This window comes from Salvelinus fontinalis, chromosome 24 (assembly GCF_029448725.1).
Source record: "Salvelinus fontinalis isolate EN_2023a chromosome 24, ASM2944872v1, whole genome shotgun sequence".
Taxonomy (NCBI): domain Eukaryota; kingdom Metazoa; phylum Chordata; class Actinopteri; order Salmoniformes; family Salmonidae; genus Salvelinus; species Salvelinus fontinalis.
Window position 1 is genome coordinate 28,877,653 of NC_074688.1, and position 20,707 is coordinate 28,898,359.

Consider the following 20,707-nt stretch of genomic DNA (forward strand, 5'->3'; position numbering starts at 1 on the left):
CACAATGTACTGTACTTCACATCAACGGAGTTGCGCTACATCTAGTGTGGGCTCCGACCACATACAATTCATTTTTTCATAAAACATTTTTTAATAATGCTTCTGTCCTGTGTACATGTGGGCTATTTTGGGGGGTGTTGAAATAGGTCGTTTATTATTTAAAAATAATAATTATGTAACTTCCGAACTCCAGTCCGCCCACTTGCGTCTTCACTCTCGTCTTCGCTCAACTCCGTTGATGTGAAGTAGGTCTACATCGTGGAATATAATTTCACTTGGCTAGCAGTTGGTAAAATCGTATGCTCTAGAAAAGTTTAAATACATTCACAGAGACAAACATATGCATAATTGCTGTAGGCTATGCTCTACAAAAGTTTAAATAAGTTCATTCATCGTCATACATTTCCGAAAAACCGACTGGCTGATTTAATTTGGGCTAGTTTACCTTGGAAGAGTTGACTCCCTCTGTGACGTATACGTTTCTCTCCGGTACTACTGGGGCATCAGTCGGTGAGACCCCCTGTTCCCTCCCGGAGGCTGCTCTTCTGATGCACGAGCTCCTTAGGGCTCGCTTGCTGTCTCTTTTTCACTCGCTCTCTCACACACAGGGAGGGCTGAGTCTTACGGTGGGAGCTGAGCTCTGGCTACTCCTGTTCCCTGACGATGTTGTTCAGAAACATGTGGTCTATTTTAGTGTCGACTAGACCTACTGCTCCAATGGCATGATCAGGTTGAATCAAAGCTCTTGAAAATATTAATTGGAGCCTACTGCTTCCACGTCTCTTTTGGAAAGTGCCTATTTCGGCTAATTTCCAAACAGTAGTCTATTTCTGCCTTGTCATTAAAAAAAGTGTGATGTTTAAGCAATAAGGCACGAGGGGGTGTGGTATATGGCCAATATACCATGGGCTGTTCTTACTTGCGACACGGAGTGCCTGGACACAGCCCTTATCCTTGGTATATTGGCCATATATCACAAACCCTCCAGGTGCCTTATTGCTATTTAAACTAGTTACCAACGTAATTAGATCATAAAAATAAAATTTATATGGTCTGATTAGTCACGGCTGTCACCCATTCACCATTCAGGGCTGAACCATCCAGTGAACCTTTAGATTCTGGGCAAAACTCCTCACCTCACTCTTCATAAAGGATTGTAGCTAAAGTAACTTTGCAACTCAATATTTTATTTTTCTCCAGAATTAGGTCTAATTCATTTCAAAACTCACAAAGAAAGATATAATGTTGGTGTACAATGTTTTCGAAGATGTATGCCTGATGGCACAGTGGCATGCGTTTGGGCTGCGTTCACACAGGCAGCCCAATTCTGATCTTTTTCACTAATTGGTCTCTTGGCCAATCAGATCTGACAAAGCTCTAATGTGAAAAGATCTGATGTGATCGGTCAAAAGAACAATTAGTGGAAACAATTAAAGAATTGGGCTGCCTGTGTGAACAACTCAAATTGCAGCCAGTATGCAGCAGATCAATCAATTTGCCAGTCTGGAAACAATGTAACACTTTCCCTATCCCATTCTGCTGTCCCCACATGCTTCAAGATGGCCACCATTGTTCCCGTACCCAAGAAGGCAAAGGTAACTGAACTGAATGGCTATTGCCCCGTAGCACTCACTTCTGTCATCATGAAGTGCTTTGAGGGACAAGTCAAGGATCATATCACCTCCACCTTACCTGTCACCCTAGACCCACTGCAATTTGCATATCGCCCCAATAGGTCCACAGACGATGCAATCGCCATCATACTTCCCTGTCCTATCTGAACAAGAGGAATACCTATGTAAGAATGCTGTTCTTTGACTACAGCTCAGCATTCAACACCATAGTACCCTCCAAGCTCATCATTAAGCTTGAGGCCCTGGGTCTAAAACCCACCTTGTGCGATTGGGTCCTGAACTTCCTGACAGGCCGGCCCCGGGTGGTGAAGGTAGGAAACAACGTCTCCACTTCGCTAATCCTCAACACTGGGGCCCCAAAAGGGTGCGTGCTCAGCCCCCTCCTGTACTCCCTGTTCACCCATGACTGCGTGACCATGCACGCCTCCAACTCGATCATCAAGTTTACAGATGACACAACAGTAGTAGGCTTAACAACAACGAGACAGCATACAGGGAGGAGGTGAAGGCACTTGGAGTGTGGTGTCAGGAAAACAACCTCACACTCAACGTCAACAAAACAAAGGAGATGATCGTGGACTTCAGGAAACAGCAGAGGGAGCACCCCCCTATCCACATCGACGGGACAGTAGTGGAGAAGGTGGAAAGTTGAAAAATAGCTTCTATCTCAAGACTGTTAAACAGACATCACTAACACAGAGAGGCTGCTGCCTACATACAGACTTGAAATCATTGGCCACTCTAACAGATGGATCACTAGTCACTTTATTAATGCCACTTTAATAATGATGTTTATATATCTTGCATTACTCATCCCAGATGTATATACTGTATTTTATACCATCTATTGCATCTCGTCTATGCCGGTCGATCATGGCCCCTCCATATATTTATATGTACATATCCTTATTCCATCCCTTTATTTAGATTTGTGTGTATTGGGTAGTTGTTGTGGAAGTTTTAGATTAGTTGTTAGATATTGCTTCACTGTCGGGAACTAGAAGCACAAGCAATTTCACTACACTCGCAATAACATCTGCCATGTGTATGTGACCAATACAATTTTATTTATTTTATTTAATCGGCATAAGGTAACAGTTTGCTTAGAAACAACACGTTTTTCACGTCTCTGCTATTTACAGTACTGCAGCTCCCACCTGTGGCCACCGGGTAAAACGACAGCAGCGTAAAGTACTGCCGTGTAGAGCCAGTGGCCGTGACCGAGGTGCCGACGTGTCTGTCTGTCGCGCTGTGTCATTAATGTTTAACACTAAGGGACTGGAGTCACCGGACATATGAAAAGTAATGTGAGAAACTGCACTTTACTGAACTGAAGAAAGACAACATTCACATCAGACAACGGGAGAGATGGACATGAAACATCTAACGTGTTAGGTTAAATGAAGACGGTTAGTTGTTTAAGGAGATACACTTAGAACAAACTACACAGTAAGTCATAATGATATTGTGATGAGGAGCAATGTATTGAAATATCATTTTTTCCACAAGGCTATTACTTATTCACCATGTGTGTTTTAATGAAGGAGTATGCCAAGAGAACACATGTCAGATACTTGATTGGTTAATTTATTGATTGGTTGATTGCTTTATTATTTCTCTGTGGAATATAAAAACATGTTACTCAACATGGGTCCTCTGGGAAACATTTTCCTTACTCTGTGTGTGTGTAGAGTGGTGGGGATGGGGAGAATTCCAGGGTATCTGCTGATTGGCTCAGCACTCTGTGTGGGCGTGGTCAGTCTAACCCTAAGCTACACCTCCAGGGTCAGAGTTCACAAAGGGAGGAGCCTCACACTGCCCTGCATGAACACAACACATGCAGGTGAGATAACACACACAAAAAATACTACCTTTTTGGAATGTCCCCATACCCCTGTTATACTGGTGTGTGTGTAGAAGTGGTCCAGTACTGGCAGACCCCATTCAGTCAGGTCCTGAACAGCAGTCTTCATGCCAACCAGAAAGATGTGGTTACTACGCAACGAGATGGTAGCCTGCGGATCCACATTGCCTGTGCTCACCACAGCAGCCTGTACTACTGCCTCCTACTGACCGGAGGACAAACTACACTCATCCTACCTGCTGTAAGGCATCCATGTTGTGTTATGTTGTGTTTACAGTAGTGCACTATATAATAGGGTGCCATTTGGGACTCACACATGCATTCACTCTTTACCTCCCTTAGGACTGCCAGCAGTCGACAGGACCGTGCAGTCGAACCCAGGCGTGTGGTCAGGAGTGTTCTGGGTGGTCATGGAGAGGGATGTTGCCATGGTTTCTGACGGTGTGTTTGCGGCGGCGGTGACGGCATCAGTAGTGGTGACGTTCCTGGTGGGGTTCAGCTCGGGAGCTCTAAGCAGGAGTCTGCTGGACAGGTGCATGATTTTATCTACCTATATTAAATATTACTTCATGTTAATGTTTCCTCATCCTGAAAGTAGAATATAGGCCAGGAGAAACTAAATCATGGTTATCTGAAACTTGTAGTGGTTGTTTAAATAAAACTGAACCATGCATTAGTTTCTCTTGGCCCATAGACTGCTTTCAGAGTGAACTTCCCGTTTAAACATCATCAACATTAAATACAGATACATTTTACCAGCACTCCTAAGGTGTGTGAATTGGGTCCGGTCGCGCGGACAGGGACGTTGTAACCATGGTGAAACAGTCAGCGTGGCATTCCGTCAGGATGTGGAACAAGAGGATGAGGATAACTCTGCCTCGACGACAAGCATTATCATGGATAAAGTCAGCCCATCTCCACCGGCCAAATGTCATGAAGAGAACAGTACTTATCCCCCGCCCCCTGGGCCAAGCAGTGCTCGCTGTTCCTCACCAGGCTCAACACCATCATGGCTGCTGCCAGCGCCGGCCCCCTTGACACTCAGAGCACCCCGGGTAGAGACTTCGACCCCCAGGACTCAGACCCAGACGAAAGGGATACAGCCAGTCCATCCCAGGGCCAGGAGAAACCAGTCTTTCAACTGGAGATGTGACATACAAGATCTGGGCCTGTATTCATAAAGCGTCTCAGTATGGCTGCTGATAAATTATCCCATCCTGACCGGTTCATATAAATCTTAATCATTACGAATTAAAAGGCAAAACTGTTTCTAGATCAGCCCTCCTAGTCTTGATAGATGCAGCCCCTAAGCAGAAAGATCAGGGTCATGTTCAATAGGGCATACAGACACACCGTACCAAAATGGTTTGGAACAGAAAACAAAAATGAGTTTCTTACTGGACAACTTTAACAGATAGTGCCTTGCCATTTCACTCCATTGTAAAACATTTACTCAATCACAAATTTCCAGACAAATGTAAGATTCTAACTTGTCATCAAATCCAGCAGATTCCATTAATATTTTGTAAAAATGTTAACTTTGGATGATTGTGTTGTTAGTCCCAGTGTATATGGTTCTAACCTTGTCCCCAGGTTACAATTGTGCAAAGCTCTAATAAGCCTGGAATAACATCTATAGTCTGGCCTATGTAGAAGAGAACAAAAAAAATATTATTTATTTCATCATTATTTGAGCTTAGCGAATCACACGACTGCAAGACAGGGCTCCAAATTAGAGGTACACAATATGTGAGGAAGTGTTCAGAGGGAAGTGATTGATTAAATATAAAGCAGATGGATATTGGCTCGGGACTTTTTCGTCTTCTTTCTATTGGGTTAAAGGCCCAGGGCAGTTTAAAGAAAACGCAATTTCCCTGTGTTTTATAGACACTGAGTGTACAAAACATTGGAAACGCCTGCTCTTTCCATGTCATAGACTGACCAGGTGAATCCAGGTAAAAACTATGATCCCTTATTGATGTAACTTGTTAAATTCACTTCAAATCAGTGTAGATGAAGGGGAGATAGTTTTTAAAAAAAAATAAAATAAGCCTTGAGACATGGATTGTGTATGTGTGCCATTCAGAGGGTGAATGGGCAAGACAAAAGATGGTAGTAGGTGCCAGGCGCACCAGTTTGATTGTCAAGAACTAACGCGGCTGGGTTTTTCCACGCTCAACAGTTTCCCGTGTGCATCAAGAATGGGTCCACCTCCCAAAGGGCATCCAGCCAACTTGACACAACTGTGGGAAACATTGGAGTTAACATGAGCCAGCAATACCTTTGGAATGCTTTCAACACCTTGTAGAGTCCATGCCTGACAAATTGAGGCTGTTCTGAGGGCAAAAGGGGGTGCAACTCAATATTAGGACAGTTTTCCTAATGCTTTCTACACTGTGTATATTTCCATACTAAGGCTGGAGAAATACTGTGAACATTCTGATAATGTACTTTTAGTGCAAGAGCTGTTCGAAAAGACCACCTGTTTTGTTGGGATGGAGTTTTGGCCTGTCTGGTGACATCACCAGGCAATACATTTGTTAATGGACCAATAAGAAAGAGTTCCAAACCTCTCTGCCAATAACATAGTTCTCTTCTCCCCACTCACTTCCAGACAGACCTAGCAAAATTCTTGCTTGAGAAAGTTCTGTTTCTTTTTGAGCATTTTAATTTAAAACAATCACATTAAAGGTATTTAATTGTTAACAAGAAAATATTTGATATCGATATAAAAACATCTGCATTGGACCTTTAACGAAGGCCATGTTGATCCACCAGACCCTATGAGCATCAAGCAAGTGTCTGGTAAACAAGATTCATTTGGTCGTACCAATCACAGCCCAGTATATTTGGTTGAATTCCATTCTTTATTCCTGTTCTGAAAACATACTATAAACAAGGTAAGACTCAAAAATTAAGGGAAAAAATGTTCAAGGAAACCGAAAAATTCCCCAGTCAAGCTTAACAATGGCTAGAGAACTGTGGCCACAGATGCAATATATATGAAAAATAGTTCCCCCTTTCGTTTAGCTTTTTGTTTGTTTTCTTCTTGTTGAACTTGTTTAAATTAACACTGAAAATGTATCTTCAGAGAGAGGACTTCACTGTTTGGCCCACTAAGCGCAGAGGCCGTCACTGGAAGTGTATCTGCGCTCCGTGACACCGTATGGGTGTGTGTGTGCGCACAGTCCATGAAAGGTGTGTGTGTGTCATCTCTGTATAGTGTGTGTGCCGTTTCTGTATATTTCAAACGGAGGGAGAACATCTTCATGTGTGCTTCTCTCTTTCCTCCTCTTCTGCGGTTTGGCGAGTGTGTCCTCAGCTATAACGTTGCCAGCCGAGCTTTCTGCCACTCCACAAACTCATCCAATAACACCGGCCCTACAGAGAGAGAGTAGTGTTAGTGTGAGAGGGACTGTGTGTGTGTTTTTCGTGTGTTTTTGTATGATTTAGTGTGTGTGTGTACGTACTCACAGGCTCCATCCTCGTCATAGTTACTGAGGTCTGTGCTGACTGTACGACTGAACTCTAAGACGTTAAACCACTGGTCCTTATTCATCACCTTGTACTTGGACTGCTGCAGGGGAGGAGAGAAAATAGAGGAGCGTGATAGGGGGAGGACAGGGGGAGGAGAAAGGAGATCGACATTAGGAGCGAGTCATTGTAGGAACCACACATTTGTGTTAAGCATAGGGTGTGTGTTACCTCCAGAAATTGGTTGAAGACAGGGAAGAGTGGCCATGTTCTCCCCAGTAGCAATGCTAGCATGGACTTAGCTGTGTCCATGTCCAGACTCCTCTGGTCCTTATCCTGGGGGAGGGAGGAGAAAACAGAGAGAGTCAGAGGGAGGGGTAAGGGAGATGATAAAGAGGAAGAGGTAATGTATGCATTCAGAAAGTATTCAGACCTTGACCGTTTCCACATTTTGTTACTTACAGCCTTTTGATTAAATAAATTTTTTTCCTCATCAATCTACACACAATACCCCATAATGACAAAGGGAAAACAGGTTTTTGAATTTTTTGCAAATGTATTAAAAATAAAAAACAGAAATACCTTACTTACATAATAAGTATTCAGCCCTTTGCTATGAGTTTTGAAATTGAGCTCAGGTGCATCCTGTTTCCATTGATCATCCTTGAAGTTTTTACAACTTGATTGGAGTCCACCTGTGGTAAATTCAATTGATTGGACATGATTTGGAAAGGCTCTACAAGAGAGCAAAAACCAAGCCATGAGGTAGAAGGAATTGTCCGTAGAGCTCCAAGACAAGATTGTGTAGAGGCACAGATCTGGGGAAGGGTACCAAAAAATGTCTGCAGAATTGAAGGTCCCCAGTGGCCTCCATCATTATTAAATGGAAGAAGTTAGGAACCACCAAGACTCTTCCTAGAGCTGGCTGCAACACCATCATGACTGCTGCCACTGCCAGCCCCCTGAACACCCAGAGCCCCCCGTGAAGAGACTCAGACCCCAGGACTGGCCGCTCGGCCAAACTGAGCAACCCGGGGGAGAAGGGCCTTGGTCAGGTAGGTGATCAAGAACCCGATGGTCACTCTGACATAGTTCCAGAGTTCCTTTGTGGAGATGGGAGAACCTTCCAGAAGGACAACCATCTCTGCAGCACTCCACCAATTAGGCCTTTATGGTAGTGGCCAGAGGGAAGCCACTCCTCAGTAAAAGGAACATAACAGCCCACTTGGAGTTTCCCAAAGGCCACCTAAAGGACTCTCAGACCATGATAAACAAGATTCTCTGGTCTGATGAAACCAAGATTTTACTCTTTGGCCTGAATGCCAAGCGTCACATCTGGAGGAAACCTGCCACCATCCCTACGGTGAAGCATGGTGGTGGCAGCATCATGCTGTGGGGATGTTTTTCAGCGGCAGGGACTGGGAGGCTAGTCAGCATCGAGGGAAAGATGAACGGGGCAAAGTACAGAGATCCTTGATGAAAACCTGCTCTAGAGCACTCAAGACCATCAAAGTACTTATGTAAATGTGATTCCAGTTTTTAATATTTTATACATTTGCAAACATTTCTAAAATCCAGTTTTTTTTCTTTGTCTTTATAGGGTATTGTGTGTATATTGATGAGAGGGGGGACTATTTAATCAATTTTAAAATAAGGCTGTAACGTAACAAAATGTGGAAAAAGTCAAGGGGTCTGAATACTTTCCAAATGCAACCAGACCTCCTCTTCTCAGGAGGTCAAACCATTTCCTGGCTGTGAACCAGTGATCGAGGACTCACCCTGGCAAAGTCGAAGGCGTATCTGTAGATGTTTTTAAAGATGATCGTGTCATTGAGATGATTGCGCAGGTAGTCCAGTTTCCCCTGTAACCTCTCTATGCAGTCACACCTATTATAGGGAGGGGGGGGGGGGGGGGGGGGGGGGGGTAGTGTCACTAACACACACGGTTTCCCAGTCACACCTATAGAGTGAGAAGCGTCAGGAACAGACATGTGATGTGGTAAATCAAGGTTACTCACTGTAGTAGAGTCATTCCCTTAAGCCACTCCTCCTTAGTGAAAAATCCCATATTTGGCGCTTCTAGTTTCCAGGCTATAACTAACATGATTATCTGAAAAAGAGAGAGATGGAGAGCGGGGCGGGAGAGAGAACATACATCATAATTATCAACGATGGATGGATGAAGAGAAAAGACGAGGAAGACTAACGTTTTCTGGTTCCACCCCAATGTCTTCACAGAACTTCTCCATCCCCTCTGGACCCAACACCTCATCTGGACCTGGTACACAGGAAGCATGTACAAAAACACACACACACACAAAATGGTATAAATGACTCATACTTAATACTTAGTGACCAATAATCAGCTTCAGAGTTCCTTGCAATTTAAAAAGAGTTCTGAGTGTGTATCCAAGTTAATAGGCCATCTTATTTTTCTATCTATGATCATCATGACATGACATACAGTGCCTTCAGAAAGTATTCACACCCCTTGACTTTTTCCCACATTTTGTCATGTTACAGCCTGTATTTAAAATCGATGAAATTGAGATGTGTCACTGGCCTGCACACAATATCCCATAATGTCAAAGTGGAATTATGTTTGTAGACATTTTTACAAATTAATGAAAAATGAAAAGCATTTTGAGTCAATAACTTTTCAACCCCTTTGTTATGGCAACCCCAAATAAAGTTCAGGAGTACAAATATCCTTAATAAGTCACATAATATATTGCATGGACTCACTCTTTGTGCAATAAGTTACTTTTGAATGACCACCTCATCTCTGTACCTCACACATACAATTAATTACCTGTAAAGTCCCTCAGCTGAGCAGTAAATTTAAAACAGATTCAACCACAAAGACCAAGGGCATTTTCCAATGCCGCACAAAGAAGGGCATCTATTGATAGATGGGTAAAACTAAACTAAATCCCTTTTTGAGAATGGTGACGTTATTAATTACACGTTGAATGGTGTATCAATACACCCAGTCACTACAAAGATACAGGCGTCCTTCCCAACTCAGTTGCCGGAGAGGAAGGAAACCGCTCAGGGATTTCATCATGAGGCCAATGGTGACTTTAAAACAGTTAGAGTTTAATGGCTGTGATAATTTTCTCCTGAGGATGGATCAACAACATTGTAGTTACTCGACAATACTAACCTAAATGACAAAGTAAAAAGAAGGAAGCATGTACAGAATAAAAAATATTCCAAAACACGCATCCTGTTTGCAAAAAGGCACAAAAGTAAAACTGCAAAGAATTTGGCAAAGAAATAAACGATGTCCTGAATACAAAGCATTATGTGTGGTGCAAATCCAACACAACACATCACTGAGTACCAGTCTTCATATATTTAAGCATGGTGGTGGCTGCATCATGTTATGGGTATTTGTATTTATTATGGATCCCCATTAGCTACTGCCAAGGCAGCACCTACTCTTCCTGTGGTCCAGAAAAATATGCCAGTTTATACAATTTAAAAAAAAACATAATACATTCACAACACACTGTGTGCCCTCGGGCCCCTACTCTACCACTATCACATATCTACAGTACTAAATCCATGTGTATGTATAGTGCGTATGTTATCGTGTGTATGTATGCATGTGTCTGTGCCAATGTCTGTGTTGCTTCACAGTCCCCGCTGTTCCATAAGGTTTTTTAAATCGTTTTTTTCAAATCTAATTTTACTGCTTGCGTCAGTTATTTGATGTGGAATAGAGTTCCATGTAGTCATGGCTCTATGTAGTACTGCTTGTCATCTTCAAGGACTAGGGAGTTTTTTTTAGGATAAAAAGAAACAGAATAGAGCTAAGCACAGGTAAAAGCCTAGAGGAAAATCTGGTTCAGTTTGCTTTCCAACAGACTCTGGGAGAAAAACGCACCTTTCAGAAGGACAATAACCTAAAACACAATGCCAAATATACACTGGATTGCTTACCAAGACGAAATTGAATGTTCCAGAGTGGCCTGGTTAGTTTTGACTTAAATTGGCTCAAAATCTTTGGCAAGATTTGAAAATGGCTGTTTAGCAATAATTAACAACCAACTTGACAGAGTTTTAAGAATTTAAAAAAGAATGTTGAAATATTGTACAATCCAGGTGTGTAAAACTTTTAGACTTAACCAGAAAGACTGACAGACAATGTTCCCTCTAACCTGCGTGCAGACTTGCAGCTCCCCCCACGCAGAGAAGCACGAGATTGAAATGTTCCCCTTTAGTTAACTATTTCAACGTTTCCCTCCTTAAAAGTTGTTTATTTTTATTTAAGTTTTATGGAATGTAGGTCTACATTGAACACCACACATTGGCTGCTAATGTAGGCTGAATGATATAACAGCTATTTCCATGTAAACATGTTAGGGGATGCATTTTCTCCATAGTTTTTTAATGGTAGACCACTCTGATAGGCCTACATTATGATCAAATAGCAACAGTAGCATACTTGGAGAGAGAACATTGCTCATAGCTGTAATCGCTGCCAAAGGTGATTGCCTAACATGTATTGACTCAGGGGTGTGAATACTTATGTAAATGAGATATTTCATTTTCAATAAATTTGCTAATATTTCTAAAAACATGTTTTCACTTAGTCATTATGGTGTATTGTGTGTAGATGGGTGAGAAAAAAATATAGTTAATCAATTTTGAATTCAGGCTGTAACATAAAATGTGGAATTTTTATTTAACCTTTAACAAGGCATGGATACTTTCTGAAGGCACTGTACCTGTGTACTCGTAGAACCAGGCCAGACATCTCTTATTGGAGAACTGGTCCTCTGGGCTGATCAACCTGCCTGGAGCCTGGGGTCTGCAGAAACTACAACACACAGGATAGAACACAGTCAGAAACTACACCACACAGGACAGAACACAGTCAGAAACTACACCACACAGGATAGAACACAGTCAGAAACTACACCACACAGGATAGAACACAGTCAGAAACTACACCACACAGGATAGAACACAGTCAGAAACTACACCACACAGGATAGAACAGTCAGAAACTACACCACACAGGATAGAACACAGTCAGAAACTACACCACACAGGATAGAACAGTCAGAAACTACACCACACAGGATAGAACACAGTCAGAAACTACACCACACAGGATAGAACACAGTCAGAAACTACACCAGACAGGATAGAACACAGTCAGAAACTACACCAGACAGGATAGAACACAGTCAGAAACTACACCAGACAGGATAGAACACAGTCAGAAACTACACCAGACAGGATAGAACACAGTCAGAAACTACACCAGACAGGATAGAACACAGTCAGAAACTACACCAGACAGGATAGAACAGTCAGAAACTACACCACACAGGATAGAACAGTCAGAAACTACACCACACAGGATAGAACACAGTCAGAAACTACACCACAGGATAGAACATGGTCACTAAACAGACTCAGACACATGCATTAGAGGAGTTCTTAGGATATTCAGTGTCACACACACTCCTCCCCCTCTTCTTTCCTGTGGACTGACTGAGGTCTGTGCTGCATAAGGGGACAAATATGTGCTGAGTGTTGAGTTCCCCAGTCAAGCAGTAAGGCTCACTGCACAGAGCAAAGCCAGCAAGCAGCAGCTGCAACACACACACACATACGGTGGAATGGGTGAGGAGAAGGAAGGTCTACAGTAGAACGGTTGGGTGAGGCAGAGTTCCACTACAGCTCTAAATACAGCAGGTTTTTAAGGGGTGGGAATCATGAAATGGGGTGTGTGTAGGGGGTGGAGGAAAAAGACCAAACATCCAATAGTGAAGGATGATAGGAGAAGTGGTGAGGAGCAGGAGACGTGAGGAACAGGATATGTGAGAAGCAGGAAAGGTGAGCAGCAGGAGAGATGACGGGTGGTGGGTGAGGAAGGGTTCCTCACCAGGTGATTTTACACTTCCTGAGTCCCGGGTCATCTGACCCTGAAGACTTCCTCTTTTTCTTCACAGGCATCGCGGAGTTTCCACACGGGTTAACTAGCTGGGCTGGGTCCACACACACACACACACACACACACACACACACACACACACACACACACACACACACACACACACACACACACACACACACACACACACACACACACACACACTGAGTCTGTCAGCTCACCGAGCTGAGAGCCATCCAATAAACAGTATACTATTTACAGATAGTATATAGGAGAAGTACCTATGTATTTCTGGTCTCCTTGTCCATTCAAATCTATAAGATTCTATAATAAAAACACAGTTTACAGTGAGACTTGAGGTGATGAACTACATAGTACCATAACATTATAAAGCATATATAAAGACAAGACAATATGGTCACATCACATAGCTAATCAACTCTCAGAATGCCCCTGCTCTGGCAGTGGCTCAACTAGCTATCTAGCTACAGTACTGGGTTATCCCAATAGTTCACTCATGAGTCTGTTAACTTACAAATCTGTCCAGTGTCTGTGATACCGTCTGTAGCTCTGTCTCCTCAGCCAGTACGAACACTGTGTACTATCCTACAGCAACAGACAGAGAGAGAGAGTGGGAGGGAGAGAGGAGATGACATAGTAGCTAATATACTCGCAAGCTAGCTTCGTCTTGTGTAAGTGGTTTTCGCGGTTGTAAGCCAGACAAGGCGTAAACCACAGATCAGATAACTCCTATGTTTAATGTTAGCCAGTTGGCTGTATATAGAAGCAGCTACCTCGTCTAAACAAACCGATCTCATCCAATGCATGCATTGTTAATTGGCTAGCTTCTATCTGGTCCATAAGTTATGTGGACCGTAGCCCATTCAATAGACAGTAGCTGCAGTGGTGTCTGGAGAAGTGGGTATACTCTAATTTTCTAAAAGGAAAGGCGCACTGTGCTGAAAATTGAATGTTTTCCAATAGTATGAGTTTCTCTCTCAAAATCACAATTCTTGAAAGAAAAACAACAAAAATGTGATGTTCCAAGTCTACAACAATGCTTAAACCACACCAGGAGACCATTTATGAGGTCTGGGAATATCAAATAAAATTTTGGGGGAGGGTGTAGTTTCCCTTGAATTAAATTGTGCGCCTAGCAAGGGACCATTTGGCTAGCGGTGTTCCTGTACATACAATGTAGGCCTACAGTACAGTACATGCGATGTCAGAGTTAGCAAAACAAATGCCCTCCCGATTGATACAAATCATAGATACCATTCTGCCAGGTAGGCGTACTTTGCAGTCAACATTTAATTGGGTAGACTTTATAGAAAAGGCTTCAGAAATGTTCATTCAAACAGCGCATGATGGCTGAATTGCACATGGCAAAGATTCAACCAGGACTTCAGACAAAACTTTTCAATACCTGGTTTGCATACCCATTGTTTCCTTAGTTAGCATTTACTAGTAGATATCCTGACTTGAAACGTCTTTCCTACCTTCCCTACCTGCTACTGATGTCGTTATTTTGTGAGATGCTCCATGCGACAACCAGTTAAGAGCCGCGCTCTTGCTGAAACTAGGCTGTGTGCGGCGGACATGTGAATACATTGAGTGTACAAAATAGTAAGAACACCTGCTCTTTCCATGACTGACCAAGTGAATCCAGGATGTGATCCCTTATTGATGTCACTTGTTAAATCCACTTCAATCAGTGTAGATGAAAGGGAGGAGACAGGTTAAAGAAGATTTTTTAAGCCTTGAGACAATAGAGACATGGATTGTGTATGTGTCATTCAATGGGTGAATGGGCAAGACAAAAGATTTAAGTGCCTTTGAACGGGGTATTTTAGTAGGTTTCAGGTGCACAGGTTTGTATAAACTGCCTCCACTGCTGGGTTTTTCACGCTCAACAGTTTCCCGTGTGTATCAAAAATGGTCCACCATCCAAAGGGTAACAAAGCTCTAGAGACTGGAAGGGAGAGCTGACCAGCCAAAATGGAATTCTCTAAGTCCACAACAATGCTTAAACTACATCAGGAGACGATTTTTTTTAGGTCTGGGGTGGGGGGGTGCAGGCAATGACCACTGAAAAAAAGTGAGTATACTGCGCACAGCCCCCACTACACCACTGGGTAGATGGGTATACCCCCCTTGGGTTCTCGAGACCTGTGGACCTTTCTGTTTGAAGCTGATAAACAAACGTGAAATAACTGGATATTGTCAAATTAGACCTAGAAGACAGATTTCATCCAAGTTACTTTGATAGTCTAGTTATCCAAAGTTACATTTCTACCGGATTCTTTAATGTACAGATAGCAGACATATCAATGATCGCTACTCTAATAGTTAACGCTAGTTACCCAGTTAACGTACACAGACCTACAACAAATAACGATATGCATCGACACACATGCAGGAGTTTCCCCCAATTATTGTTGTAGGTGCTAACTAAGGTTAAACAACGCTGGTCAGAATAACTGCGTCACCGTAATGCCGAACGATGCGAAACATTCAGAAACCCACTGCACTGGGTAACTAGCTAGATATATTGTCTAAACTATTAACTATAATACAATGCCAAAGTACGTTATAACGGTTGTTATCAAATCCAATTTAAAAAAGATAGGCTAGACCTGTCATACGAAATATTGTCAGAGTACTAACGTTAGCTAGCGGCTAGCCAACTTAACTGCGATTGCAAAGGCTAACTAGACAGGTAGCTTACAACATGCATTGCTTTTCGAAATAAAATGTAATTCATCACATGAGCCAACTACAACAGGTGTAGACTTTACAGCGAAGTGCTTGCTTACGAACCTTTCCCAACGATGCAGTTTCAAATGTAAAATTACCGGATCAACGTTATTTGGCAATCAATTACCTACTAACGTTAGTAAGTTAGCTAGCTTAGTGAAGCAAACAACGTTGTTATCTTGATCTGGCTGAATCAGGACTATACATGTGATTAATCATCTTAACCACAAAAGTAATTATCTGCATAAAGATTACACCAATACACACACGACTGGGGCTTAGATTTTTTGTTGTTATCAAAAAAGATAGCTAGTTCGAGTTAACTAAAAATGTAAGCTGATTAGCTAGCTACCTACCCAACTAAAGCGGGTAGCTAAAAGCCAGCTACTTTAGCTAGCCAGTTTGCAGGTTATTTCTGTCATGATGACGTTTAAAAGCCAACATAATCGAATACGTGGGACCAGCCAAGGCGGCTGTATTTAACTAGCATGTCTAGCTAAGGTTAGCTAGAATACACTGGGTAAAGAGATCAATCGAATTCGACCAAAACAATGGAAACGATTAGCTGGAATACTAACGTTTGTCAACTTAATTTCTCAACAAGTCAGAAAACATATTTAGCCGTTGTTGGCTAACGTAGCTAGCTAAATATTTGCCACAGGTTTACGTCAGTGCATCCACCCAAGGGGGGGGTATACAACAGCGTTTTGGATATTAAAAGTATGTGAATATTTTATGCAAACCTTGGATTCCAATAGTTGTGTTTCTTTTATGCGAGTAGATCATGTACTTTTACGGTTGCAACCTCGCGAGCTGATCACTTTCCAAGTGGTAAAAGCAAACTGCTTTCTTCCGGGGCAACAGAGAGGTATGGAACGTACCACATGATTTCAAGGGGTGCGCGATTGAGTCGTACTAGCTATGGAAATAAATCAAATTACAGGTCGAATTATTCGAATATGTATTTTACCGTACTTGATTAAAATAATATCGAACGCATGAAATTGGTAAGAAATATAAAATAACTAACGATTATGTATAAATAAAACGCCCCCTTCATCCCAATACCAGAAATGACGAATACCTCAGGTCTGCTTATGTCTCAGCTTATCTCTTTCCCACATGTCCCTACAGTGTGAGGTATCTTTGCGTGTCAAAACAGACGTCAAAAACAGACGTCAAATAACACTATTTTTAACGTGTTTATTACATAAGGTTGTTGACCAGTCAGGACCTGAATATGACTGCTTGTCACAATAATTTGACCCGTTCATTATTTTTTGTACGTAGTTATTACACATTGTTTACACTATCACTTGTATTTCACATGTCACAACGATTCAAAACTGGGACCGAGAGACCGAAAAATAGCTTCTTTCTCAAGGCCATCAGACTGTTAAACAGCCATCACTAACATTGAGTGGCTGCTGCCAACATACTGACTCAAATCTCTAGCCACTTAATAATTACAAATTGGATGTAATAAATGTATCACTAGTCACTTTAAACAATGCCACTTTATATAATGTTTACATACCATACATTACTCATCTCATATGTATATACTGTACTCTATACCATCTACTGCGTCTTGCCTATGCCGTTCGGCCATCGCTCATCCATATATTTATATGTACATATTCTTATTCATTCCTTCACACTTGTGTGGTTGAGTCTGTAATACCAACATGCTTCAAGCAGACCACCATAGTCCCTGTGCCCAAGAACACAAAGGCAACCTGCCTAAATGACTACAAACCCGTAGCACTCACGTCCGTAGCCATGAAGTGCTTTGAAAGGCTGGTAATGGCTGACATCAACACCACTATCCCAGAAACCCTAGACCCACTCCAATTTGCATACCGCCAAAACAGATCCACAGATGATGCAATCTCTATTGCACTCCACACTGCCCTTTCCCACCTGGACAAAAGGAACACCTATGTGAGAATGCTGTTCATTGACTACAGCTCAGCGTTCAACACCATAGTACCCTCAAAGCTCATCACCAAGCTATGGAACCTGGGACCTCTGCAACTGGATCCTGGACTTCCTGACAGGCCACCCCCAGGTGGTGGGGATAGGTAGCAACACATCTGCCACGCTGATCCTCAACACTGGAGCTACCCAGGGGTGCGTGCTCAGTCCCCTCCTGTACTCCCTGTTCACCCACGACTGCATCACCATCATTAAGTTTGCTGATGACACAACAGTGGTAGGCCTGATCACCGACAAGACAGCCTATAGGGAGGTCAGAGACCTGGCCGGGTGGTGCCAGAATAACAACCTATCCCTCAACGTAACCAAAACTAAGGGGATGATTGTGGACTACACGAAAAGGCGCACCGAGCACGTCCCCATTCTCATCGACGTGGCTGTAGTGGAGCAGGTTGAGAGCTTCAAATTCCTTGGTGTCCACATCCACAACAAACTAGATTAGTCCAAACACACCAAGACAGTCGTGAAGAGGGCACGACAAAGCCTATTCCCCCTCAGGAAACTAAAAAGATTTGTCATGGGTCCTGAGATCCTCAAAAGGTTCTACAGCTGCAACATCGAGAGCATCCTGACCGGTTGCATCACTGCCTGGTACGGCAATTGCTCGGCCTCCGACCGCAAGGCACTTCAGAGGGTAGTGCATACGGCCCAGTACATCACTGGGGCAAAGCTGCCTGCCATCCAGGACCTATACACCAGGCGGTGTCAGAGGAAGGCCCTAAAAATTGTCAAAGACCCCAGCCACCCCAGTCATAGACTGTTCTCTCTACTACCGCATGGCAAGCAGTACCGGAGTGCCAAATCAGGACAAAAAGGCTTCTCGACAGTTTTTATCACTAAGCCATAAGACTCCTGAACAGGTAACCAAATGGTTACCCGGACTATTTGCATTGTGTGCCCCCCCAAACCCTCTTTTACGCTGCTGCTACTCTCTGTTTATCTTATATGCATAGTCATTTTAACTATACATTCATGTACATACTACCTAAATTGGCCCGACCAACCAGTGCTCCCGCACATTGGCTAACCGGGCTATCTGCATTGTGTCCCACCACCTGCCAACCCCTCTTTATACACTTCTGCTACTCTGTTCATCATATATGCATAGTCACTTTAACGATACCAACATGTACATACTACCTCGATAAGCCTGACTAACAGGTGTCTGTATATAGCCTTGCTACTCTTTTTTCAAATGTCTTTTACTTTTGTTTTATTTCTTTACTTACCGACACACACACATACCTTTTTTTTCTCGCACCATTGGTTAGAGCCTGTAAGTAAGCGTTTCACTGTAAGGTCTACTACACCTGTTGTATTCGGCGCACGTGACAAATAAACTTTGATTTGAAAAGGTAGTTGTTGTGAAATTGTTAGATTACTTGTGAGATATTACTGCATGGTCGGAACTAGAGGGCATAAGCATTTCGCTACACTCGCATTAGCATATGCTAACCATGTGTATGTGACCAATAACATTTTATTTGATTCATCGATAGGTATGCTATGTTGCTGGTAAAGTTGTCCCGCGCACCTACAGTGCTGGACAAAAGAAAGCTAGCTAGCTCATTGATGCAAACAATGTTCTTCCACAAAAACACAGCAAAACGACATAATCTGTTTCAGTAGCTATAGTTAGCTAGCTAACTATATAGCTAAGTGTCATAATCTAAAATAACCCGAATTTATAAAGCAGTTTATATTTGATTAATGGTGGTCGGACCCATCTATGTGAAGCTAGCCTCAATAAGCATTAGCCACAATAGTTGATTTTGCGGTTAGCCTTTAAAATAAAAGTATGTCATTGACAGTGATGCAAATGAACACAAATAGTAGAATTATGCCATAATTTAATAGATCATGCTAAACGAGGTTGGAATGTTGTTATAAAAAAATCAGCATAAAACAAGAATTTGTTAATTTGACAAAAATCTGTTTAAATCACACTGGATGTGTTATACTTTAGAATTGCACTGGGGGCATACTTATTTGACTGTAAAGCCTTACCTATGGATTGTGGATCAATGACATGGGGTATCAGTCTACTCAATGACACCCAGAGAACATTGGCGTCGTAGCTCTTATAGCTACAACGCTAATGTTTGAGTAAACTCGACACAGTTGTGTTCTGTGGGTGTCACCTAGTAGACTGGTACGCCATTTCATTGCCTCACATTCCAACCTTGAAAACATTATCTAGTCTAAATATGGCATGATTACACCAATTGTAACCTTCTCAATCACTTTCAGAGGAACTTTTATTTTGAAAGCAAACAGTAAATTCCACTATTGTGCCTAATCTTTATTTTGGCTAGCTTCACAACACATAACCCGGTCCAGTCGAGGGGCACCAGCCAGATAACGTTAGCTTTGGGCAACAGGGTTAAGTAGTTGGCTCGCTATTTATTGAATTTCAATTTCAATAGGCGAACAACAAGTGGCTACCTAGCTAATACTTCATCACAAGGATTCCTAAATCATTGATAAGAATAATGAAAGTGACTGCAGTTTCTTCTGGTCATTGTTTTCAGGCTGGTTGGATGGTGCTAGCTAGGTAACGTTACCAAGCTAAAGCTAGCTAGCTAACCCAGAAGTTGTGGTTGAACAAGTAATGCTTTATTACCAACGCGGTATTGTAAACACATCGTTCGTGGCCGGTGTTTGCTTGTTTGCAGACGTTTTTGTACAGCTTTGACAGTGCTACTGATAGTAGTGGTGGTGCTTGGCTTGCACGTGCAAATTCAGAACACACAACATTCTATAATAGAACTGTGTTACTTGTGTCTCTTTTTTGACACACAAAGACCCAAACGGCGTTCCATACATAGGTCAATTAAACGTTATATATATAGATATATAAATGGGCAGTCATCACACTATCTTCTGTTCCATAAAGTTTCTGACCTCTTAAAAGAGGCATTGGTATGCTAACATTCAGGAGGGCTACGATCAAAGTACACTGAGAGGAAGAACAACATTTTGAATTGTGCCTGTCCTACACATGTCTATAGATAAGTACGTCTCTGTCTATAGAATACATCAGAAGACAAAGGAAACCAAGAGCAG

The 20,707-nt window shown here is 42.4% G+C and overlaps 2 protein-coding genes and 1 long non-coding RNA gene across 10 annotated transcripts in view; 1 reads left to right on the forward strand and 2 right to left on the reverse strand.

Moving 5' to 3' along the window:
• The window catches only part of LOC129822239 (calpain-5-like), a 32,517-nt gene extending 31,752 nt beyond the window's left edge, over nucleotides 1-765 (reverse strand). The window contains exon 1 of the mRNA XM_055880343.1: nucleotides 446-765. The gene's annotated coding sequence lies outside the window, so the exon portion shown is untranslated. The remainder of the gene's footprint in view (nucleotides 1-445) is intronic.
• Nucleotides 766-2,868: 2,103 nt separating this feature from the next.
• Nucleotides 2,869-5,302, forward strand: LOC129822243 (uncharacterized). The gene is made up of 4 exons (XR_008754468.1): nucleotides 2,869-3,083; nucleotides 3,326-3,739; nucleotides 3,841-4,030; nucleotides 4,258-5,302. It is a non-coding gene; the product is annotated as an uncharacterized LOC129822243 (long non-coding RNA).
• Nucleotides 5,303-6,346: 1,044 nt separating this feature from the next.
• On the reverse strand, nucleotides 6,347-16,522 carry LOC129822242 (DCN1-like protein 5). Of its 8 annotated transcripts, none has more exons than XM_055880349.1 (11): nucleotides 16,387-16,522; nucleotides 13,422-13,492; nucleotides 13,168-13,210; nucleotides 12,878-12,980; nucleotides 11,709-11,800; nucleotides 9,180-9,250; nucleotides 8,991-9,082; nucleotides 8,751-8,859; nucleotides 7,204-7,308; nucleotides 6,969-7,075; nucleotides 6,347-6,879 (listed from the first exon to the last, which is right to left on the reverse strand). In XM_055880349.1, exons 4-11 carry the CDS (start codon nucleotides 12,946-12,948, stop codon nucleotides 6,861-6,863), a joined length of 666 nt encoding a protein of 221 aa, XP_055736324.1. In that variant the 5' UTR covers nucleotides 12,949-12,980; nucleotides 13,168-13,210; nucleotides 13,422-13,492; nucleotides 16,387-16,522; the 3' UTR covers nucleotides 6,347-6,860. The 8 variants fall into 8 exon arrangements, with proteins under 8 accessions (XP_055736324.1, XP_055736320.1, XP_055736322.1 ...); XM_055880345.1 differs by having other exon boundaries at nucleotides 6,973-7,075; nucleotides 16,387-16,521; XM_055880347.1 differs by lacking the exon at nucleotides 16,387-16,522 and adding an exon at nucleotides 15,707-16,009 and having other exon boundaries at nucleotides 6,973-7,075.
• Nucleotides 16,523-20,707: the final 4,185 nt, after the last annotated feature.